The sequence below is a fragment of the Nuphar pumila genome, chromosome 11, assembly GCF_984573655.1.
Source record: "Nuphar pumila chromosome 11, dmNupPumi1.hap1.1, whole genome shotgun sequence".
Taxonomy (NCBI): Eukaryota; Viridiplantae; Streptophyta; class Magnoliopsida; order Nymphaeales; family Nymphaeaceae; genus Nuphar; species Nuphar pumila.
Window position 1 is genome coordinate 16,113,904 of NC_143259.1, and position 25,471 is coordinate 16,139,374.

Consider the following 25,471-nt stretch of genomic DNA (forward strand, 5'->3'; position numbering starts at 1 on the left):
ATTTCCATGCCCATGGACATGCTCTACATACGGATTGCATTAAAGTCATGTAGCATAATTGCCGAAGAAAATAACCTAATTTTGTTCCTAAGATATGATTAAATTCACACATAAACCAAGTATTCATTTGATAAAAATGTCGTCCCAAAATTATGATTATTGTATATTAACATGACGAAACAAAATACCATACCATTACATTCTAATCGTGAAACTTATCAGACTTCACACATCTTTCATATAGATACCCTGGGCCATTACTTCTAGTTCATCAGGATTTTTAATCAGGCTGATGGGTTCATGTTATCTAATGACCTGATATTTTCAGCCTTGGAATCCTGGCAATGGTTGGTGGCTGAAGTAATCACCAATTCGATAAAGTCCAAAGTTCCACAGTCAATCTTTCTTAATTCACCCAAAGTCAGCTTCAGCATGACAACAAAAAAAATATGCAAAACAGTGGCCTGATGTTCCTTTCGCATGATGCATTGATCATTTAGATGTATGTGGTTCTGTTTATCTTGCCAGCATTTGTAAGGCCGGTATTTCTCAGTTATATTTGATAACTACAAACATTTACATTACATGTCCTCTTGTTCATAGAGAAATGCTGAGAGCTCTCCTCAGGCGCTCAGTGTGAGAGACGTGATTTTTGAAAGCCTAAACTTTGTAGTTTTCTTTGATTCCAATTGCTGAAATACAACCTCAGTTTTATTCTGTACCGTGATTTCTTTCAGTTCACATGCAGAAGATCCTTCACTACGATAATCACGAAGACTGTACTGCACCACGATCTGTGATCCACCTGCAAAACATCCGTGTTTCACATCAATATGTTTCTTTTGTTTTTTATAGTCGAGCAAAAAATTTCTCCCAGTGGAATTTGAACCTGATCCCTCAGCTAAGATAGTGTGCCAACTCTAACTGGGTCTATGCATAAAAAATGACAAAAAATGAAAATAAGAACTGTCACTAAAGCCAGCAATAACACTGACGAACTACAACTGGAAAACATAAAAAAGATGGATGAATATCCAATTAACTATTAAGACTCGATAAAGAAAAACTGGAGGCGCTCTTAGATGGGCAAGCGCATTACAGAGGTTGCCAAACTGAATTGAGGGCGCACAATTTCAGACAAGTCATGTGCATCATTAAGCTAATAAAGATTGAAGAAACAATTTAAAATAAAGTGGCCAATGTTCTTAAACAAATTAAAGTCGAATGGAGTTTACTAACCTAAAAAGCCAAACACGGTTGACTTTTGGATGATCAATCTACTCACTTTAGATCTCTTCAAATTTCTCAATGTTTGCATATCTGCAGCCTTTCCTTTAAATTCAATAAATTCTCCAAGAACACGTCTACCACTTCTAAGTTCCAATCTGCACATGAAAATAATTAAATAAGTTGAACCAGAAAACTGAAAATTTTGAAAGTCGAAAACGTGCCCCTGATATTTATTCCACGAGGGGATTGCAGCAGATGTAATACTGATGGATGATTTCAACTATGGAATAAAAACTACAGTTACAGTCAATGAAAACCTATGTCACATGGGTACGGGTATGACACGGTGATTTCAAAAATTGTAGGTACGAGGACACGGCTATATATATATATATATATATATATATATATATATATATAGTCATAGATATCGGAGATATTTTCAAAATATCGCGATAATATCGCTGTATTTTCAGCAAACAATATTATAGGTATAATATCACAAGAATATCATGATATTCATGTGATAATATTGTGATATTATCTGTAATTTTTTAGTTATTTATTTTATTACATATGTATTTCATTAATATAAACATGATATTTTCTTACTTATATATATATATATATACATATATATATATATACATATATATATATATATATATATATTTTTTTTTAAGCCCCGAGATTTTCCCAAGATTTATCACCAAACCTATAATATTGTGAGAAATAACCGATACTGATATTTGTGACTATGATATATATATATATATATATACAACAACAACAACAACTACGCCTTCATCCCAAAAAAATTGGGGTCAGCGATATATATATATATATTGTTTGGACTTTGGATCAGGATGGATCCAATCCATAATGTATATATACATATATGAGAGGATGATAATTTGGGGAGATTGAGGGGGTTGGACAAAATTTTTTGAGAAGAAGAGGGGGTTGTTTGATAGTTTGGTTTATAAAATAAAATGCAAAAAGAGAGGGTTTGGGGCTTGTGACCTCTCCCTCTCTCTCTCTCTCTCCACCGCTTTCTTCCCCCCCCCCCCAATCTTCTTCTTCTTCACTCTGATTTTTTATCAAAGAAAAACGAGTTTCAAAAACTAGGTTTTGGGTTGGGTCATAGTTGGAACCGACCCAAATGACCCACAACATACCCATGCCGCACCCGGTACCCATACCCAGGCATGTCGACACAGGTATGGTGGGTCATATGCCGCGTCTATGTTACATAGATGAAAACTTTAAGTTTACTATATTGAAGATTTTAAAACATTCCTCATCGCCTCTTGTTTATAGGATGCATACAAGATATTAAACTAGAAAACTGGATGGAAAAAAAATTTGAAATATGACGAAGCCACATGAGAAATTTTTTTCACTCCCTGCAATTTAGTACTCTGGAAGCCTTGAATCGATTTTCAAAACGATTCAGACTCTGGACCAAATCGAGCTGAATCAGCCAATTTTTAACCAGCAGATGACACATGCCAATTCAGGCTGATTTGCAACAATTCTTATAACAGTGCTCTGAAAGGCAGCAAGATTGAAAAATGGTTTCTCAGAACTTAATAGCTCTACAACTTGCAGGTACGTTGCAAACAATGCTGAATATGAGAACGGAAAAAGAATGGCAATCAAGACATACATGGAGGTCAAAGAACTAATCCTTCATACAGGAAGCAGGGATATGCAAAATCCCACCAGAATCAGAAATCCCTCATATAGACAAGCCAATTTCGCTAACCCATTGACAGACCCTATTCTTACATGAAAAAATAAATCACTCTCTAATATAATAAAGAATAACTAAGGTTGTCCATTGGATCGTCTGTGCCATAGCTATTCATAGGAATCAGTATCTTGGTCTAAGTGTATCATATTGTTCAAGGATAGGATTACCCTTGCCATTTATCATGCTGTTTTGTAGTGGTTTAGTTCTTGGTCTTGATGATGGTAGTTTCAGTATGTTGCAAAAGGAATTTTAATCTTCTCTTCTTATGTTGTAAGAAGTACAATGAAAGGCTATCAATTGGCTGGTCAGTATCATAGCTGCTCAAAGGAATCAGTATTGTGGTCTATATGTGTTATGTATGCTTGTTGCTCAAGGATAGGATTATACCTCTCTCCCTCTCTCTCTCTCTTTATATATATATATTGTTAAATTATGTATATATAAATATATATATATACATATACTTATATATATACATTAGTATATATATATAAGTATATATACGTATATATGTATATATACATAATTATATTTTCTTTTTCTGTTTTGTATAAACCAAAAACCCGATAGGGGTATTTTGGTAATTCCCAAATGTACCTTTTTCTTTTTCACTTTTTTCTCTTTTTCCCTTTTTTCTTTTTCCTTTTTTATTTCTTCTTTTTGCTTTTTGGAATCATAAAGGGGCCCCACCCATCTAGTCGTTGGGGCCCCAACAGTCATATTTATGACCGTTGGGGCTCCCAACGACTAGAAGGGAGCCCCCTTTATGGGTCCTCTTTAGTGCTTCCCTCCTCTATTTAAAGAGGAGGTTCCCCCTTGTAAATGTATGGGTTTTTACACCCTTCTCTTCCTCTCTTCAATAAATCCAACTTATGACTTTAAGTCATTTCCTATATTTGTGAGTTTTGTGTGTGCACATTTGGTGTTTGGGTTCTTGGCTCTTGTAGTCACTCTTAAGGAGTGACTTTTGCTCTATTGGTGCTTCCGCCTCTTTTCATTACATGGTATCAGAGCTCGGTTGGTGATTGGGCTTCTCTTTTGACATCTTGGAAAGCGTGCCTCTCAAAGTTTTGAAGAAAGGAAGTATATTTGGTGCCGATGGAACGTGACTCTAAAGTGGAGCTCTCTTTCAAGCTAAATGGGTCCAACTATCTCATGTGGGCCTCCGCTATGGAAAATCACCTAAGAGGTAAGAAACTTTGGGGTTTTGTTATGGGGACTACTCCCGAACCCTCTCTTGTTCTTGCCAAAATTGAAAATGAAGTTGAAAAGGCTTTAGATGGCGATGAGCGCATCAAAGCCATTAATGAACATCAATCCAAAATCGAGGATTGGGAAAGTAACCATGCCAAAATCTTGGCATGGTTTATGAACAACGTAGATCTTAAAAATTGTGCCAATATTGCCAAGTTTAGAAGAGCCAAAGAGGCTTGGTTTTTTCTTAAGGGTATGTATACCCAAAAGGATCTTGCTCGGCAATTCTTTTGCCAAGAAAAAATTCGTTCCACCAAACAAATGGATATGAGTGTCCGGGACTATTTTAGCTCTCTAACTCCTCTTTGGGATGAGCTTGCCCTTCTTGAGCCCAAATGGGTTGCTCCACAAGACATTGAACTAAGAAGGGAACAAATTGAAAATGAGCACTTTTTTCAATTCCTTCATGGACTTCTCCCGGAATTTGAACAAGTGAGGGCATCTCTTCTCCATAGAAGCAAAGCCCTACCTATTGAAGATGCTCTTGCCGAGGTATGTCAAGAAGAAACTCGACTTGGCTTGAGCATTAGGAATGATGAGGTTTTGGCCGTTAATAGGCCCGGTTCTAATGTTAAAGCATATAGACCTCTCCACTATTGTAATGAACCGGGACACATTAGACCGGTTTGTCCTAAGCTTAAAGGAAAGGTTGCCGCGGTTGGAGAAAATTCTCCAAAGAAGGAAGAAAGTACCAAAGAAGGAGATATCAAAGAAACTCTTAATCATATCTCCGAAGTTCTCCAACACCTTCTCAAGTCTTCTCCTTCAACATCCGGAGCCGCCATCGCCTACTCTTCATCACCTCCAGGTATGTGGATACTAGACTCTGGTGCTTCTTTCCATATGACATCTCATAAAAACTCCTTTTCCAATGTTTTTTCCGAACCTATGTCCTCCTATGTCTCAACGGCCGATGGAACGTCTTTAAAAATTGAAAGTATTGGAACACTTGACTTCAAAAATTCTCAAAATTTCTTTGTTCCTAAAGTAAGAGTTGTTCCAAAAATTAATTTAAATCTTTTTTCCGTTTCCCAAATCACCGACCATGGATGCCAAGTCTCTTTCTCACCTAAAGATTGCATCGTGCAGGATCTCCAGTCAGGGAAGCTGATTGGGCAAGGCCATAGAAGGGGTGATCTCTATTTTATGGACTTTTTGACGCTTCCATCTAAGTCATCTTGCAATCTTGTTAAAGATAAAAGTATTGGAATTTGGCATGAGAGACTTGGTCATCCAAATTTTGTAAAAATGTCTCTTTTCCCTTTTTTGAACAATACTTGTAAAGACAATCACATGACTTGTAAAGATTGCATTTTTGGGAAATCTAAAGCTATTCCGTTTCCTCAAAGAAGTTATTTTGCCACTCGGCCATTTGAACTTGTTCATTCCGATGTGTGGGGACCTTCCCCTATTTTATCTAAAGAAGGCTTTTCGTATTATGTGGTATTTATTGATGACTTCACTAGATTTACGTGGATATACTTCTCAAGTCGCAAATCTGAAGTCTTCTCGTTCTTTAAAGAATTTCATGCTATGGTTAAAAATCAATTTTTGGGAAATCTATCTATTCTTAGGTCCGATTCGGGAGGTGAATATATGTCTAATGATTTTCAAACTTACTTAAAAGAAAATGGAATTTGTCATCAACGTTCTTGTCCCAACACTCCGCAACAAAATGGTCTTGCGGAAAGAAAGCATAGGCACATAATAGAAACTACAAGAACATTATTGATTTCAAAAAATATCCCAAAATCCTTTTGGGCCGAAGCGGTTCTAACTTCAACATATCTCATCAATAGAATCCCTTCATCCTCTTTGAAAAATCTTTCTCCATTTGAAAAACTTTACAATATGTCTCCCGATTATAAAAGATTAAGAATTTTTGGATGTAAATGCTTTGTTTTAACTCGCAAAAATGATAAACTTTCTCCTAGAGCTATTGAGTGTATTTTTCTGGGATATGGCGAAAAACAAAAAGGATATCGATGTTTTGACATCCTTAATAATAAACTTTATATCTCAAAAGATCGAAGAAGAAAATGGTTTTTCGCATCAACCAAATGAAAATATTGACTATTCCTTTTTATTTGACTTGTTACCTCAAGAAAACATCATAGATGATCATATTGATCTTAATGAACCTCTTGAAGATCTTGTTGAACATCCAAATAATGATCAAAACTTAGAAGAAAATGCTTCAAGACAAATACAAGTCTACTCTAGAAGGAATGAAAGAAATCCTCCATGTGCCCTTGAAAGATTTTCTCAAAATGAGTCGATAGAAGAAACCTCTCAAAGAAGATCAAATCGCATTCCTAAGATTCCAAATAGATTTGTTTCTTATGACTCTTTTTCCCCTAATTATCGAGCATGTCTTCTTGCTCTTCACTCATTTCATGAACCATCACATTACAATGATGCTAAGCAATATGATCATTGGAATGAAGCTATGGAGCTTGAACTTAATGCCCTTAAAAAGGCACAAACTTGGGAAGTCATTGATCCTCCCAATGGCAAGAAACCCATTGGATGTAGATGGGTGTTTAAAGTAAAAACTAAGAGTGATGGTTCATTGGAAAGATATAAGGCTAGGTTGGTAGCCAAAGGTTATGCCCAAGAATATGGGGTAGACTATGATGAAACTTTTGCCCCGGTTGCTCGAATGACTAGTGTTCGAGCCCTTATTGCTATAGCTTCTGTCAAAAAATGGCCCATTTTCAACTTGATGTTAAAAATGCTTTCTTGAATGGTAATTTAAATGAAGAAGTTTATATGGAACCACCTCCAGGTATGAATTTAAATGGAAAAGTTTTAAAATTAAAAAAGGCTTTATATGGACTTAAGCAAGCTCCCAAAGCTTAGTATGACAGGTTTAGTACTGTATTAATCAATTTAGGTTTTTCTTCTTGTTATACTGACACTGCTCTTTTTGTCAAAAGAACAGGTGACTCCATTATTATGCTTCTACTGTATGTTGATGATATGATCATCACTGGGAATGACAAAAAGGGAGTAAATGATGTTAAGTCTATATTAAAAGATACTTTTGATATGTTTGACCTTGGTTATTTGAGATATTTTTTAGGGATTGAAGTGGCCTATTCAGCACGAGGGTACATCTTATATCAAATGAAGTTAGCTGCGGAAATTTGTACCAAGTCAGGAATATCTGATGAAAAGAAAGTGAAGACCCCTGAAGTTATCAATGCGAAACTAAGACTTGAAGATGGTGTTCTTCTTGAAGATCCAACCCCCTACCGCCAATTAATTGGATCCCTCACCTATCTATCCATCACCCGTCCAGATATAGCTCATGCGGTTCATGCAGCGAGCCAATTTCAGCACGCTCCTACTACGGTTCATATGGCGGCCGTAATGAGAATTGTGCGATATATCAAAAATACCATCTCCAAGGGACTCTTCTTATCCTCTTCCTCATCTCTTGAATTAACTGCTTTTACTGATGCTGACTGGGGAGGAAATCCCAATGATCGGATCTCAATTACGGGTCTTTGCATTTTTTTAGGTGAATCTCTCATCTCGTGGAGATGCAAGAAGCAGCAGAAGGTCTCCTTATCATCTACTGAAGCTGAATATCGGGCTATGACAATGACAACTATGGAGATTGTGTGGCTCAGAAGTCTTCTTGGTGACATGGGCGTTAACATTTCCACTCCCACCAAGATTTGTTGTGATAACAAGAGTGCGATATACATTGCCAGCAATCACACTTTTCATGAGCGGACCAAGCATATCGAAATGGATTGTCATTATGTTCGAGACGAATATCTCAAAGGAACCATCATATTGCCATATGTCACTTCAGAGTATCAACTAGCTGACTTCTTCACCAAGGCGCTCCCAACTCCACGATTCATGTTTCTTCTTGGCAAACTTTCGGTCTTCTCCCCGTAAAGTTTGAGGGGGCGTGTTAAATTATGTATATATAAATATATATATACATATACTTATATATATATATATACATTAGTATATATATATAAGTATATATACGTATATATGTATATATACATAATTATATTTTCTTTTTCTGTTTTGTATAAACCAAAAACCCGATAGGGGTATTTTGGTAATTCCCAAATGTACCTTTTTCTTTTTCACTTTTTCCTCTTTTTCCCTTTTTTCTTTTTCCTTTTTTATTTCTTCTTTTTGCTTTTTGGAATCATAAAGGGGCCCCACCCATCTAGTCGTTGGGGCCCCAACAGTCATATTTATGACCGTTGGGGCTCCCAACGACTAGAAGGGAGCCCCCTTTATGGGTCCTCTTTAGTGCTTCCCTCCTCTATTTAAAGAGGAGGTTCCCCCTTGTAAATGTATGGGTTTTTACACCCTTCTCTTCCTCTCTTCAATAAATCCAACTTATGACTTTAAGTCATTTCCTATATTTGTGAGTTTTGTGTGTGCACATTTGGTGTTTGGGTTCTTGGCTCTTGTAGTCACTCTTAAAGAGTGACTTTTGCTCTATTGGTGCTTCCGCCTCTTTTCATTATATATATATATATATATATATATATATACATATATATATATATATATACATGTGTGTGTGTGTGCTGGGGGTGGACATTGGGCTGGGCTCAGCCCAATAATGTAATTGGGCCAGAAAGGGGACCTGCCCAGTTAACTGGGTTGGGCCTAAAGGGCCTGACCCAACCTCGATTATGACTGAGTCGGGATGGGCTTCGGTCTGGATAGGGTTGGGCCTCTCAAGCCCTTATCGGGCCAGATTATATACATAGGACACTAGCAAATGTTAACTACAAGAATGCAAACCGGAGTGTGAACTAGGCATTTCCGATTTCTTTTTTGCAAATCCGACCATGCAGATGTGTTCAGCATGGTCCATTTACTAGGAATTGTCTCTTGGATCATGTATTTTTATGAAATATAAGATTTTTGGATGCTCGAATATTTACAAAACATTCTCACCGTTGATTTTCAAGCCTTAAAAGAGATTCTGCTTATGCATCGTAAAGGAATGATCCAAGAGCTGGTCCCTATGAAACCAAGCTTGTAGATCACATCCATATGGTGAAATTTAAGGAAAAAAACAATGAAAATCCCGGTTCATACTCCGGTTCAGTTAATCTAACATTAAACTAGTTGTATTTAATATTAGATGGATTCAACCTTAGCAAAATGACTAAAATACCCTTCCAAGAATGGCATTAAAAAAAACATGGTTAAGCAGAAAATAATGGCTTAGTAGGGTCCGAGTCAAGTTTCTTAGATATCATTGCAAGACCATTAAGGAACCATGGTGATGATCAACTTTATATGCTCAAGTAATAAAAGCAATGAAATCTTAGAAGCCTAAATCTTGAAAGGATTGGGTGAGGAAAATGATGAAATAAAGAAAGAAAAAAAACAGAAAAGGAAAAAAGCACACAAATGCATAAAGCACAAAAAACAAAAAGGAAAAAAATGAGAGGTGCACTTAGGCAATATTTAACCAAGGTCTATGGTGAGGAGGCAGGCTCCGTAAGCGGAGGTTGGGTTAGAATAAATGTGTGATAGGAGAAAGCTAATGCTAACCTCACTGTAGCAGACTCCGATCATATGGCCGCGTGTAGGCTAAGGGTGGATAGTGAGCGGCACCTCTCCTAGGCTAGCTTTCTTGAGGCTCATGATTGTCTAGTCACAGACCAAGGGGTAGGCAAAACAGAGAACACCTTTTGAGTTTAAGCCGAAGAGACATTGTCTCCATTTCTTAGTATAAAGAGTTCATCCGTCGAATCCTAGTTTGGCGGCCAGGTGTCCTAAGGGCTTAACTGGGGCAACACTAATCAGTTACTTCTAGCCAAGAATTGGAAAGAAAAACTAAGATTTGAAGACGCTTAATGGGATCCTTATCCATAATAAATATTTAACAGAGGATAAAAACTAAAAAGTAAAATTGATTGGATTCGAAAATCAATGTTCAAGAAAAGACAGAATATTTCATCTTAAATGAAATAAGAGATTCATTTATCATTTTCCAAATGAAGATAAGAATGAAATGAATAATGATCCTTCAATCATAGATTGTCTCTCCAAAAATGCAAATGGCAAAAGAATGGTTAAGCTTGTCTATCTCGAGCGGGAGATTGTTTTTGCCAAAATAACCAAAATTAAAAGAAAATCACAAGTCTGGCCTACTTCATAGCACCATCATGAAGAAACATCAGCATTTTAAACTAAGGTGTTTTCTCGAAAAGAAATTTTTGCTCAAAATTTCATGAACCCTTAGTTTTCCTTGAAGTTGGAAAAGCTTTTCATCAAAACCATGAATTTTAGATTTCTCTAATCATGTCTTGTCTATGTCAACTGCACTTCTAGGAAGTGCATTTGCCTCATTATCCCATCACGCACAGAGGTTTTCTTTGTAAATAGCAAATTCAAAAATAAAAATAAAAATAAATTGAAAATGAAGAAAAATAATGAAAAAAAGAAAACCATCAAAAAAATAAAAATAAAAAAATAAAGAATATCAAAATCAAGAAAAAACAATAAAAAACTTCAAAATCCTTACAAAAATTCTTGATGATCTTTCATTGATCAATCATAAACATATCAAGAACAAAAAAATCAGATAATCATGAAAAGTTTCATAAAAATTATAAAATCGCAATGAAAATCAATAAAAATAAAAAATATATATATAACAAATCACAAACAAGAAAAAAATGTCAAGTCACCTCATTCGACAAGCATGTTTTTTTTTCGGGTTGTCCATTTTGGACAAGAACCCCTTGACCAACAAGCAACTATGCTAGTTGGTGCATCTCTTTAAAAAATGAGAAGAATCCAAAACAATCATCAAATTTCATCAAAATTTGTCTAATCTTTTGTCTTTCGCTATTGGAGCTTGTGCAGTTATGGCAAAACCAGTGTAGCGCCAAGCGCTAACTTAAGTTCGCAAGACCTTAGCTCAATGCTGGCAACACCAGCAAATGGAGAGACTAAAATCATTGTCTTTGGGTTCTCTTATTACAGAGAAACCACTAGCTTAGTCTAGATCAAGATTTTGGGCATGTCAACTTCTTTGTTATCAACCAAGCTTTGCACGCTTGATAACAAAAAGGGGCATTTATTGACACTCAATTTTTTTCTCGGTTCTCAACCAACATTCGTGTTGGCTTCGACGTAAGTCAATGTATGATCAAATAAGAGGAGAATAACCACAATTTCATTTTACTAGAATGATTTTCGAGAATACCTTTCTAAAGGTTTTAGTGTTTTCGGGTCTTTTAAACAATAAATCGGTTTTTACCGTATCTTGACTCGTAAACTAACATCCTCAATCATTTTAAACCAAAAGTAGAGGTTTATGGCTTTCCAAGGAACCAAAAATTACTTCAATGCGATATCGAGGTGATAAGTTATAGCCAAAACATGTTTTGGATAGGTGCGGGAGCAGATGCGGCGATGCGGTACTTTAAAAAAACTTGGGTGTGGGAAGGGTATATATATATATAATTTTTAGCAGTTTTAACACTATGTGTATGTGTGTACATTTATGTATTTATATATATAATATAGATAAAAATGAACTTGATTAGAGTTAGCTGAATCTACTTTTGGATAGAAATGGACCTCACTGTGGTTGATTTCACCTAACACAAAGGAAGTTGTGTCCAAGTGTCGCACCCGCACAACGTAGGTGCGGTGCCATGTTAGAAGAGTCTGTGTTACATAGTATTTTGGTTTAAAAAATAACATGTTTGAAAAGTAGGGCCCACCTTGAGTGCATTTCCAACCAACCAAATAGTCGAATTTCACCAAACTGCTCGTCAAATGGAATTATAGATCTTAAGATATAGGTATTTATCCGCAACATGTCAAAACATATCCAGACCCACCAGGATTTTTGACCTGAATCGGATCCAGATCTATGTCACATAGGTGCGGGTGTAGGTGCAGCGATACGACACTTTAAAAAAACTTGGGTGCCGGAGTGCGAGAGGGTATATATATAAAATCTTTTTACCCAAGTTTGACTTGAACCTATGTCACATAGGTGCGGGTGAGGATGCAGTCTTTTCTTTTTTATAAGGGGTAAAATAATTTTTTTTACCCAAATTTGACTCGGACCTAGACCAGAGTCCAGACCCCAGCCTGATTGATTCAGATCTGGATCAGACACAAGTCTGGGCCTGACCCAAGAATGATATATATATAGAATATATTATATTTCAATCTTGACTTTGACACAAGTTTGACTTGGACCTAGATCAGATCCAGGTCTGATTCCTATATAGGTTAGACTCAGGTCTGAATCAGACCTGGATCAGATCAGACCCAGGCCTGATTCAGACCTGGGTCAGATCCAAAGTCTAATTCAAATCTGGTCTAGGTCGGATACAAGAATGATTCAGTTACAACACTAAAAGTGCGCAATCGATCTTTTTTCATTTATGGATGTGATCAGAAAGGTTTATTTAATAGAAAATGGGTTTTGAGTCACATGATTGTGACATGTAAACCAGGTTTTTGTCAAAAGCACCAAACATTAACCCATAAACAAATTCGGATCAGATATCGGTCCAAACCCGATCAACTTTAAAATCCTACCCTGTGTGTGTCCCCTATCTTTAAATCCCTAATCTCTACGGTTGTTTCCACTCTGCGAAGAGGAAGAACAGAGAAACCCTAAACCTCCCTCCTCTCTTTCCCTAAGATCTAGGGTTCCTCTCTGATCTTCTCTACAACAAGAGGGATAGGGCGAGTGAGGAAGAAGACGGTGAAGAAATCGTCGAGGCAGGTGATCGAGTGGTACTACTAGAGGATGACCCTGGACATCCACACCAACTGGAAGATCCTGGAGGAGGTGGCCATCATACCCTCCAAACACCTCCGCAACAAGATCGCGGGGTTCACCACCCACCTCATGAAGTGCATCCAGCTGCCTCTCTCTCTCTCTCTCTCTCTCTCTCTCTCTCTCTCTCTCTCTCTCTCTCTCCATGCGAAGAAGAACGAGGAGGTACCCACTCTCTCTCGTTACTTCTTCATCTTCTCCTCCCCTCCTTATTCTCCCGTTGATTAGGCTAAAGACGGGAAAATAGCGAGACAGAGTTGGGGTTCAGGTTGGGTTTCAATTGGACCCGACCCAACCCAGGCCCAGCACACAACCCCCCCCCCTCTCTCTCTCTCTCTCTCTCTCTAACGTGTTTGCTGCACTCGCACCCACGTCGCGTCGATGCGGGTGCGAGGGCCCTTTAGCCAAGTCCATGTGACATAGATCCAAATCCATATAGATCATTGTCAGTTGACACAACTGGCGATGACCAGCATGGATCCATGTCTGGATCGGATCAAACTTGAATCATCCTGAATCCAGATCCAATTAGATCATCGATAGTTGAGCCAACTATCGACGATCTAAGAGGATCTGGATCAAACCCTAACCAATCTGACCTGAACCGGAACCAGATCCAACTGATCATCAACAGTTGGTCCAACTATGGACGATCTAAGTGAGTTTGGCCAAGATCTGGACCTGATCTGACCAGATTGGCCCATATCCAAGCTGATAGTCGATAGTTGGCCCAACTGTCAATGATCTAGGTCGTAGACAGTTGGCCTAGCTCATGACAACCTGGCCGTTCACAGTTTGCCCAACTATCGGCGATCTAGGCAAGTTTATCTCCAAAAATGCCTATAAATACACCCCATTGGCTCATTTTTTTTACACATCTCGAATTTTTTCAAGCTTGCTCACTTGAGTGTGCATCCTTAGGAGAATTAGAAGTGTATAACTTCCTCTTTCCATTCTTTTGCTTCAGGAAGCGGCCCCTCGAGGTAATTTTCCTATCCTTCTCTCTAGGATAGGTAGCTTTCCTAGGTAGCCAGTTTTCTAGTCTAGTATTCCCGCTTGGGTTGGCCACCAAGCCCAGGAACTAGGGAGAGTGTCAAACACTGCCTTAGCCTAGGATAGCTTTCCTAGGATTTTTTCATGTTTTAGTCGGAAAATACTCTAGTATATTGTATGAATGAAGTAGTTTTTCCAATGAGTGTCCCTTCCCAGTAGGAAACTCCGGTTTGAGTAGGGATACTCTGCAGAATTGTAAGTTCGCAATCAGAATGGGGAGACTATGCAGGCATCACAAGTGGGGCTAGGAATTTGACAAGCCCGAGTAAGTTTTCTAACCTCTCTCTTTCTTATATAAATAGTTAAATTTTTGTTATTTTCATTTGCTAATTGCCAGTTTTTCTTTCTTGTCTATTTCTGAGGCTTGGTGGGTCCCACCACCAAGACATTTTCTATTTTTCACAGGTGCTGCCGAAACTCTGTAAAAAGTGATTCTCAAGGAAAGTCTCAATCTTGATTGGGTAATCCCTCGCTGCTTGGGGAAATTGGATATGAAAAGTCTCAATCATAACAGTAGGGTTACCATATTTTCTGAAATCAGAGATGAGTTATCTAAAGAAAATCTTTCGAAAATCAATAAAATCTTTTGATTGGGGATTTCACATCTATAGGGCCTGATTATCTAATCGGGCCAGGCACAACCCAACTTCATTCAGGCTTGGGATGCAAAATGCAACTCGAGCCCAACTCGATACGGGCCAGGTACCTGACAGCCCGTCCAGCACCCGGGCCCAATGGCCACCCTTAGGTAAGATTCTAATGTGCCTGGCCCAAACCCAGGCCAGACATGAGCCCTGCCTGATTATAAATGGGTTTGGGCTAGGCCCTTTAGGCCTGAACACTAAATGGTCCTGGCCTTGTCAGGCCCCACTTATTTTGGTAATGGGCCAAGCCTGGGCCAACTTTAATCAGGCACAGGCTGCAAAAAGCAGCCGAGCCTGATCCATGGCAGGACCGGTACACAATGTCCACCCCTGTATGTATTTGTGTGTGTGTGTGTGTGTGTTGTCTTTGACACTATATCTACCTTTCCATGCAAAATAGAATAAATATTAGTTGAGTCACATGATAGCCAATGAGTAACCACTTTTGTAGTGTTCACTTTTCTGGATGTTACAATCAGATCAGATTGTAGCAAGGATGATGAATTTCTCCAGACAAAACTTCCGTATTTTGGTTTATTTGACATGCATGATGAATTTCTTCAAGTTATAACCCACTGCATATTTTGCAACTACACTTTATAAACAGCTAAATAAGGTTACCTAAAAGATCGAATAAAAACATAAGTTTTCCTATCAGTTTTTTCAATGGATGAACCAATACACACTGAACAATTGCTTTTTTCAGAATTCAGGAAAAAGTAAGTTCACATGCACCAAATTCAAAAGGCATCAACAAACCTGTCCCACATTGGTGCAGTGTTAAGAGCAAAATGAAGCTTTTGAATGATCTCATTCTGCAAATCATGCTTTGGTCCACGAAATGTGTCTTTTACCCAATTAGAAAATCCTGCCTTAAATTCTGGCTTAAGTTCATTCCATTTCTCAAAGCAAATAACCTCAGGTAGAGATGATATTGATTGAGTTGTCCTGAAAAAAAAAAGGAAGTGAAAATAGTAAGTTAGAGCAAGACTATGACCCATAACACACAGAAATCAACCACAAAATCAACAAATCAATGTACGTCTAAGACCTAGAACCTGTTGTATGTCACAGGTGAACAGAATATTGATGTCTGTCCTAAAGAGTACATGTCATTGAAAGGGACAAAAATAATAAATTTATACAAGTAGCAACAATGATTTTAATATCTTCCACGAAATATTGATTTGATTGAAGAGATAAAAGACTCTTCATGAAAGATTCAACATAAAGGATTAGGTGATTTGTGTTATTCTGTAAGCATGAATCAAACCGCCTGAACAAAAATATGTCTGTGCAATGTTGCAAGGATTCAACACAAACAATTATAAGTTTACTGACAGATAATTTTAACGAATAGAAAAACATCAAGAACTAGGAGAGTTCATGAAAAATATAGGAGTAATAGATTGTGCATTGCAACATTTAACCAAAGCCAAGCCATACATAGCCTTATGTCATGAATCAAGCATGTTACTTCATGCATTCAAACATAATTTGCCTATATGAACACATTGAAAAGCCTTACATATACATACATACATATATACATATATAATTGTTCTTGGTCCGAATTTTTATAAAATTGATCCGAAGGGCTTGCAAATTCAATATGGGGTGAAATTTTTATGATGACTGAGTCGGATATCCAAATTCACGTAAATCAGTTCCAGGCTACATTATCTATTTGCGAATGAATCTTGCCCCGTGGAATAATCAGTCAAAAATAGTTAAAAGTAAAAAAGTAGAATATGAAACTATAATAGATATAGTAGCAAAGTTGATATGGATAAGAAATCTCTTGATGGTTTTTTAATATAAATATTAAAAGATCTGATTATGACAATAAAAGTGGCCTTGCACTGGCATCCCATCCAGTTTTTCCTAATCATTCTAAGCAATTCAGATAGACTATCAGTTTGTTCAAGGAATAATAGAAGCAGCGGAAGTTGGCACGAAGTCCATGAGGACAAAAAAATCAAACTGCCAATTCATAAAAAGTTTGTCAAAGGTGAGGAACAATTATTTGAAAGATAATTTGTGCATGCTTTGAAACAAGCATTTTGGTAATTTATGCAATGCATTTAATTGTGAGACACCTGTAGTTTTTTTTTAGTTTCTTGTATCTGCCACTCATAACAATACAATTGATGGCATAATTGTACTGTTATGAGAGAAAAAGAATGACTTTGTACTGAATAAGGATCTCCAACTATGTCACACGGACTCGGCTAAAGGGTTGCCGCACCCGCGTCGACACGCACGGACTCGGGTGCGGCTTAGGACTCGGCCCGGACTCGGTCAACGCCGAGTCGGACTCGGTCAACGAGTCCGGGCCGAGTCCGTCAACATTTTGGACTCGGTCAACATTGACCGAGTCCAAAATTGTCCATTTCAAGTTTTAAATTATGTTTTGGATCCGGGTCGGGTCCAAACCCGACCCAGATCCAAATTTTTTTTGGCAGCCGAACCCTAAAAGGGGTTTATCGACAGGGAGAGGGGCTTACCCTCTCGATTTTGCCTCTCCCCCTCAGCCCCTGCAGCTTTCTCCTGCACCCACGCCGGCGATCCGAACTCCGACGACAGGCAGCCACCGTCTCCCCCTCCGTCAGGTATGTCGACCCTTCTGCACCCTCTGCTCGTAGCCTCCCTCCTTGCACCCTTTGCACGCAGAAGAGGGGCTCGGCCCCCCTCCCTGCACCCTCTGCTCGCAGGGGAGGGGCTCGACCCCCTCCCTGCACCCTTTGCACGCAGAAGAGGGGCTCGGCCCCCCTCCCTGCACCCTCTGCTCGCAGGGGAGGGGCTCGGCCCCCCTCCCTGCACCCTCTGCTCGCAGGGGAGGGGCTCGGCTCCCCTCCCTGCACCCTCTGCTCGCAGGGGAGGGGCTCGGCCCCCCTCCCTGCACCCTCTGCTCGCAGGGGAGGGGCTCGGCCCCCCTCCCTGCACCCTCGGCTCGCAGGGGAGGGGCTCGGCCCCCCTCCCTGCACCCTCGGCTCGCAGAGGAGGGGCTCGGCCCCCCTCCCTGCACCCTCTGCTCGCAGGGGAGGGGCTCGGCCCCCCTCCCTGCACCCTCTACTCGCAGAAGAGGGGCTCGGCCCCTCCAATATTCCCTGTTTTATTAACTTTATTTTATTTACTTATTTAATTATTTTCTTTTCAGTTTTCACTTTTCAGATATAATGGCGAGTTCTAGCGGTAGTGTCAATACATTTGGTTCAAGTTCTAACCCTGAATTAGATGTTTCTCAACCACTTTGGAGGCTTGTGACAAAAGGGATAAAAGCTAGTAGTGGTGGTGGTGGGAATGTGCAGTTTCATTGTAATCTATGTAAGACTGTTTTCACAGGTTCTTATACGCGTGTGAAAGCACATCTTTTGCATATTCGTGGTCAAGGAATTAGGGCATGTTTTGGGGTTGACAAAGACATGTTAAAACAATTAAAAAAAGAACAAGAGGAAGCTGAAAAGAAGAAAATTGCAGAGATGAAAAGCGATTCGATTAATTTGTCTTTTCCTACTGCTAGTGATACACAAGAAGAGCTTTTAAAAAAAAGAAAGATGGAAAGCAATAAAACAATATAAGCGTCATTCAAAAACATGGCAAGAGCAGAAATTGATAAAAAGATTGGTCGATTCTTTTACTCAAGCTCAATTCCTTTTAATGTAGCTAGAAGTCCATACTGGAAAGATATGATTACATCTTTGGCTAATTGCAATTTGAGTGGTTATGTGCCTCCTAGTTCAGAAAAACTAAGAACAGTCATTCTTGCAGAGGAAAAAAATAGAATTGAAGACTTGCTAGAGACCCAAAAATTTGCATGGAAACGACATGGAGTGTCGATTGTTTCTGATGGGTGGACTGATATACAAAGGCGACCACTGATAAACTTCATTGCTTACTCACTAAATGGGCCAATCTTTTTGAAGACTGTTGATGCATCTGGAGAGTATAAAGATGCTGAATATTTAAAGAGATTATTTGTTGAAGTGATAAAAGAAGTGGGTGAAGAAAGTGTGGTGCAAATCATTACTGACAATGCTCCATTTTGCAGTCGTGCAGGAATGAATTTGGCAAGTGAAGATACATATTCACATATTTTTTGGACTCCTTGTGCAGCACACAGTTTAAATTTGGCACTTAAGAGTATATGCAATCCATCAAAAGATGATGCACATGCACATGAAATGTGCTTATGGATTGAGGAAATAGAGCATGATGTTCGAAATATAAGAAATTTTGTTGTAAACCATCATCATGCCCTTTCTATATTTAATAGGCATTCTGATCTCAAGTTACTGAAAGTTGCTGAAACTCGTTTTGCTTCTCTAATTGTTATGATAAAAAGAATTAAGCAACTCAAGAATGCATTGATGATAATGGTGGCTGATCAAGATTGGGATTTTTATCGTACTGAAGATGATGTCAAGGCTCAAGCTATCAAAAAATGCATCTGTGATGATTTTTGGTGGGATAAAATTACATATTTTGTTGAATTTACAGAGCCTATTTGGGAAATGCTGAGAGAAGTTGACAGAGATGTACCCATGCTTCATAGAATTTATGAAATGTGGGACAATATGATTGAAAAAGTTCAAAGTATCATTTTTAAACATGAGAAGAAAGATATTGCACTTGATGATTCAGAATTTTACAATCATGTACATTCAGTTTTAGTGAGAAGATGGGATAAAAGCAATACACCTTTGCATTGCATGGCACACTCTCTCAATCCAAAATACTATGCAAAAAAATGGTTGACAGCAGGTGTTGGTCGTGTTTCTCCAAATGAAGATCCTGAGATATCAAGAAATAGAATGATATATTTGGGAAGAGTTTTTAATGATCCTCACATGTTTAAGGTTGTAAATAGTGAGTTTGACAAGTTTTCTACTGGAAGATTTGATTCTTTAGCAGCACTTGTGGCAAGGGACAAGGAAGATCCCCTTAATTGGTGGGCAACATATGGATCAGAGACACCAAATCTGCAACGTCTTGCAATGAAGTTGTTATCCCAACCTGCTACATCATCTTGTTGTGAAAGAAATTGGAGTACATATGCTCAAATTCACAACATTAAAAGAAACAAACTCACCAGTAAAAGAGCAGAGAATTTGGTATATGTTCACTCAAATCTACGATTAATTTCTCGCCGGATCAAAGAAGAGTATAGGTACTTTTTTTTTCTTTGTATTCAAAGTTTGTATTTAAATATTTCATATTTGTATTCAAAGTTTTAACTTTTAAGTTAGATACTAATATAGTGATTTTTTGATGCAGTTGTGGACCATCCAAGAATTGGGATGTAAATCCAAAAGATTTTGACTTGGAGGGAGAACATAATTTACATACTCTCAACATGGACTACCTCGATCCTGTTCTTCCTTCTAATTCAGACGATGAGGCAGATTTATGATAAGTTTTGTTGTTTATCACACTCACAAGCTTCTTTATGTGTTATATTTTGGTAAGTTTGTGTTGTTAAGAATTGCTTTTTTTTTGCTTTAAAATTTACAAACTTTATGTGTTAATTTATTGTTACATATATATAATTATAATATTTAAAATATATATATTTATAATATATATTTTTTAATATATATATATATATGTATATAGCCGAGTCCCCGTGTCCAAATTTTTTGGAATTGCGCCGCACCCGTGTCGCACCCGCACCCGCACCCATGTGACATAGATCTCCAAGAAAGAATGTAGGGACTACAACTGGTGTTCTCTCTAAACCAGAGTTACCGGAAGCGCCTAGGCATGTGGGGAAGCGTGCTTCCCCGAAGTGCATTTCGGAAGCTCGAAACGGCACGCTTCCGAAATGCGCAGGGAAGCGTCTTTTTTTTGGGAAGCGCACCCTATTTTCATTTTTTCCCCTTTTACTCGCTTCCCCCTCCCTTCCTAAGTCGCTTCCGGTTCGCTTCCTAGGTCGCTTCCGAGACAGTTCGTGATTCGCTTCTAAGTCGTCCTACGCTTCCCGCTTCCTAAAATTTTGAAAGTGCCTCGTTTCCCGCTCCCGCTTCCCGCTCCCACTTCCTCGACTGGAAACCATGCTCTAAACTCTTTTCTACTTCTATGTCATAGACTCATATATTATCATTATGGAATACAATGAGCAATATTGCTTTTCTAAATTTGATGTTCATGCATCCTGCACCTCTAATTTCCAGTTACTGATCAGACAATGCACAAATAGATGGTTTCTGTATCAGAAAGGCATGCAGTTCTTCAAGCTGGATCCAAGATGTGAAAAAGTTTATACATGCCTGACAGGCTGACATGTTAATACCAAAACAAAAAATAATTTTTTTTAGGTAACAATCAGGTTTTACTTTTCTATAATATACAATTACATGCAACTTCCATAGGGATGTAAATGGGTCGGATTCGGTTTGCATGTAGGCATTACAAAACCTGACAAATTGGATAGGTTTAATTGGAATCAGATTTGAATTCAGACTCAAATAAAAAATTACTAAAACTAAATTTGAATCCAACTGAGAAATAAATAACTGAATTTGACCTGAAGTCGTCTTAAAAAGACAGTTTTGGTCAGATCCATTGTAATGGTCTATGAGATATGTTGTTCTGCTGTTCATCACAAAAACTGAAGTGCTCTGATGGTTAGTAGTCATCATGAAAAGTTGTTCGTGTGCATGAGGGTAGTGCGTTTGGGTCTTATGGGCGACCTTTTTTTTCAATGAAAACATTATACCTTGTGAGAATCCAATCGGACCACTGTAAAAAAAAGTCCAAATATGAATCCGATCTGATTTCATCATGTAAAACCGAATCTGATCTGATTTCATGATCAGATTCAGTTTTTTATACTAAACCTGACTAATCGGGTTTGGGTCGGTCAGATATCTGACCCAAACCTGAACTGTTGACATCCCTAAACTTCCATACAAAAGCATCATCAAACTCAAAGGCAGCACATTTGAGAAGAAAATTTGACTGGAAAACTTAAATTGAAACCTGATCAGCATTCTCAGGGCTTACCTGCATTTTGGATTGGGAAGTACCACTCTGCCTTTCAAATATCCGCTTGGCAAAATGACCCCTCTTCTTTCCAGATAAGTTTCGAGAGTAGAAACTTGCTGCCTCATTTCCATTACCTAAATAGATGGAAATGAAAAGAAAACATAATTTCCAACTATAATATCTTCACATTGGCAAGAATCATTACTTTTTCCAAAGAACATATGGAGGTAAAAACATCAAAAAATTCAGTGGACAAGTCCTAAGGAAGCAGCAGTTAGAAGGTTGAGGTTAACAAATTTTACAACCGAGCTCCTAAAAAAACATAGTGATTAGCACCATGGTTTGTATTTAGCAACTAGGAGGATCCTGTAACTAAGAAACATTAAATAGATAACAAAGTCACGGACTTCAATTCATTTGTTATAGCCAAATAAAAAGAAAACAGAAAACAGCAAACATGAAAAGGAATGTTTGGCAAACTGCAACTAAAAACTGTTGTCATGAACAAAAGCATGCAGCACCAAGAAGATATATCTTTTCAAACCATGGGAAAATAATGGATGGCAATGCTAACACAATACAAATTAGCAAGCACAACCAATGAGACTATAGAGGCCCTACATTTTAAATTGGAGAAGCCTTCTTGGGATAGCACTATTTGTTGTTATCATCATCCCTGTTGTTATAGATAATGGCATGTAAAATTTTGAAATTCTACTCAAGGCATATTTTCTGTTCATTTCATTAAAGTTCTATGCTGATGCAGCAATCAACAGTTTTATCAGATTCTGGCTTCATTAGACACATTGAGTAGAATTCAAAAGAATTGGTGAAGCTAACACTATTTATGACTTGCTATAATCAAATCTTAAATCAGACACTCACTTGAAAGAAATCATTTTCTCCAACTCAAAGACCCCCACGAAATAATGATATTCCACCAGCCTATGTTATCTGGCAATCCTACTCAGTCAGTTGTCACTAGGTGACGTTGACACTGAAACCAACAGTTTGAGCCACTCCACTTTTTAGTTCATGCAATGATTAAGTCATCCTAGTAGATGTACCTTTAGGCTTTCCATTTTTCGGTTTAAACACAGTTTTTAATACTTTTATGATTATTTCTGTCAAGTTTGTCTAAAACTTGAAAAAACAAATCTAAAGAACTTCACATTGCTTACAACATCATGGTTCAAGTTGAATAATGAGAGAAAGGATTGTGGAACAAAATATTACCCTCTTATTAATCTTCAGTCCGATACATTAATTTACTAAATTGACACCACCTTTCTGATGTTTGATGATTAAACATGTTTTACCTTCTTTCTTTGCAGTTTGATGTTCAAATATGTTTAACCTTTTCACATTGTGGTTCGAAGTTCAAACATGTCTTACTATTCTGTGTGCATGTGTGCAGTTGTGCAAATGTATCTTGTCAGTCATATATACATATTTTGTTCAAAATTTTACAGATGAAGTGGGGCAAGAGAGGCAATGCAAAGGGAGGATGAGTGGGGAGGGAGGAAAGGAGAGAGAGGATAGGGAGGGGATTTTCTCAAAGTCATGGTTTGTTTAGTAAAAACCTATGTCACACAGACTCTTCTAACAGGGCACCGCACCCATGTCGCACCCGCACCCAGGCGGGTGCGACACTTGGACACAACTTCTTTTGTGTTAGGTGAAGTCAACCACACTGAGGTCCATTTCCATCCAAAAGTAGATTCAGTTAAACCTAATCAAGTCCATTTTTATCTATATTATGTATATAAATACATAAATGCACACAAATACACGTAGTGTTAACTTAAAACTGTTAAATATATTTATATATATATATATATATCCTCCCTGCACCCAAGTTTTTTTAAAGTGCCGCATCGCCGCACCCGCACCTATGTGACATAGGTAAAAACATATTTTGGATTTTCTGTTACATAAGCCGGTTTCTCAGAAAAAAAACTGTCCACAATGTGCCAAATTTTCTTGCTTCCAAACATGGCCTAGGTGTGACTGTTAACAAACATGCCCACTCACTCTTTTTTCTCACCATTAAGGTCATTATTTTCTAACATAAGATTAACAAGTCACTCACCTCAGAAGCTTCTTGCAATTAATTCCTGGAAATGGGAATATGGGCATCCCCCAAAATGCTAGTCCTGGGATCACATATATCATCACTGAGAAGCTCTGTGAGAGTTTTATCTCATAGAACCCAGTAATAGCATCTCCTCTCCTCCACCAATGTCTAGGAAATCATTTTCTTAACAATCATATAATGGTTGTGTCGATACACCTATGTAAGTAGAAAAACCCCACTGTAGAGTCCAATTAAAAAGCCAAATTATGGAAACAGACAGCATACAAAATACATAAGCTTATGACAGGCCTCAACTACAGCCAAAGTTTTGTAACTGGTTCACCCTCAAATGAGTAAGAAGTTATATTCAGAAGGATATAGATATGCCATCTTCACCAGGACGTCTTTGAGGTTCACATATCACAGTTGCCATTACTGAAAAGGCAGTAAACACAAAATATTAGGTGGAGAGCAATGATATGTCCAATCCAGTTTCATTGTAACGATTTCCACGACTCGTACTAACAAATTCGATCAAATTTGATCATCTGATCATTTGTAGAACTAACGCTACTACTATATAAGGCAAAACATTGATTCTTGAGAATTACCAACAACGATTCACCCACAAATATTTGTTGAACTCCATAAAATCTATCAAAACAGGACCACCAAGTTTCATAATGAACAACAAGAGAACAATTGCAGGTACATAAGAGGCCTACTGGATCAGGGTGCCGCTCACGGCGATCGTGCTTGGTCGTACAGACCCAGCTACCATCATCGCCAATCTCCACAAATCCATCTAAATTCTTAACTGTGATAACCAGAACTTCCTTCCTACACACAACACCAAAAACAGAAAATAACAATCCACATAAAAAATCGTCATGAAGCTTCAGAAAATTGTAAGATCCAATTCAAACCAAGAAAATAAGGAAGGAAGTACATTTTCCCAAATAAACAAAAAACGGAGAAGTGAGTCACCCTCTTGAAACAAGGACCATATCAACGTTCCTGCGATCACCATTATCGGCATCCGGAATTCGAAGCCCAATGTACACCTTTCCTCCATACGTCTTCTCAATTCTGTGAATTCAGATAAACCCATAATTTTTCATCCATAAAATCTTGAGAAAGAGATAAAAGTATGGTCATTCATCAATTCTGTGAATTCAGATATACCCATCATTTTGCATCCATAAAAATCTTGAGAATGAGATAAAAATATGGTCATTCATCAATTCTGTGAGTTCAGATATATCCATAATTTTGCATCCATAAAATCTCGAGAAAGAGATAAAAATATGGTCGTTCATTAGTCAGGATACTCTAATTTCTTATCGAAATATGGGCATTCGATAGTCAGAATACTCGGTAATTGCTCGCCTGGTGTGTTGTTGAACGAAAGTTTAGAGAGAGAGAGACGTACTTCTCTGCAACGACGACGTTGACGTTGGACTCGTATTTGGTGTCGAGGTCGTCGTCTTCTTCGTTGAGCCACCGCCGGAATAGTTTGTAGATTACCAAACCGCAAACGATCTCCACCCACATGATTACCTCCCTCTAGAACGCCGGAAAATACGAACAGGTCGCCGGAAGAAAAAAAACTACCGGCGGAGAGAGAGTATGTGGCAAGGATGAAATATGAA

The 25,471-nt window shown here is 38.1% G+C and overlaps 1 protein-coding gene across 2 annotated transcripts; it reads right to left on the reverse strand.

Moving 5' to 3' along the window:
- Positions 1-450: 450 nt before the first annotated feature.
- Positions 451-25,471, reverse strand: LOC149822097 (plasma protein). 2 transcript variants are annotated; one of them, XM_089980642.1, is made up of 7 exons: positions 25,252-25,471; positions 24,807-24,908; positions 24,545-24,659; positions 21,761-21,876; positions 15,515-15,703; positions 1,286-1,385; positions 451-805 (listed from the first exon to the last, which is right to left on the reverse strand). In XM_089980642.1, the coding sequence occupies exons 1-7, from the start codon at positions 25,371-25,373 to the stop codon at positions 734-736; spliced, it is 816 nt and encodes a 271-aa protein (XP_089836768.1). In that variant the 5' UTR covers positions 25,374-25,471; the 3' UTR covers positions 451-733. The 2 variants fall into 2 exon arrangements, with proteins under 2 accessions (XP_089836768.1, XP_089836767.1); XM_089980641.1 differs by having other exon boundaries at positions 1,240-1,385.

Excerpts from the sequence above, each read along its gene's own strand:
- LOC149822097 (XM_089980641.1), bottom strand. The coding sequence starts at position 25,373 with ATGTGGGTGGAGATCGTTTGCGGTTTGGTAATCTACAAACTATTCCGG. Across the intron at positions 24,909-25,251 it reads AACGTCGTCGTTGCAGAGAA|AATTGAGAAGACGTATGGAG; the intron begins GTACGTCTCTCT and ends CTGAATTCACAG. Across the intron at positions 1,386-15,514 it reads ACTGCACCAATGTGGGACAG|ATTGGAACTTAGAAGTGGTA; the intron begins GTTTGTTGATGC and ends TTTCATGTGCAG.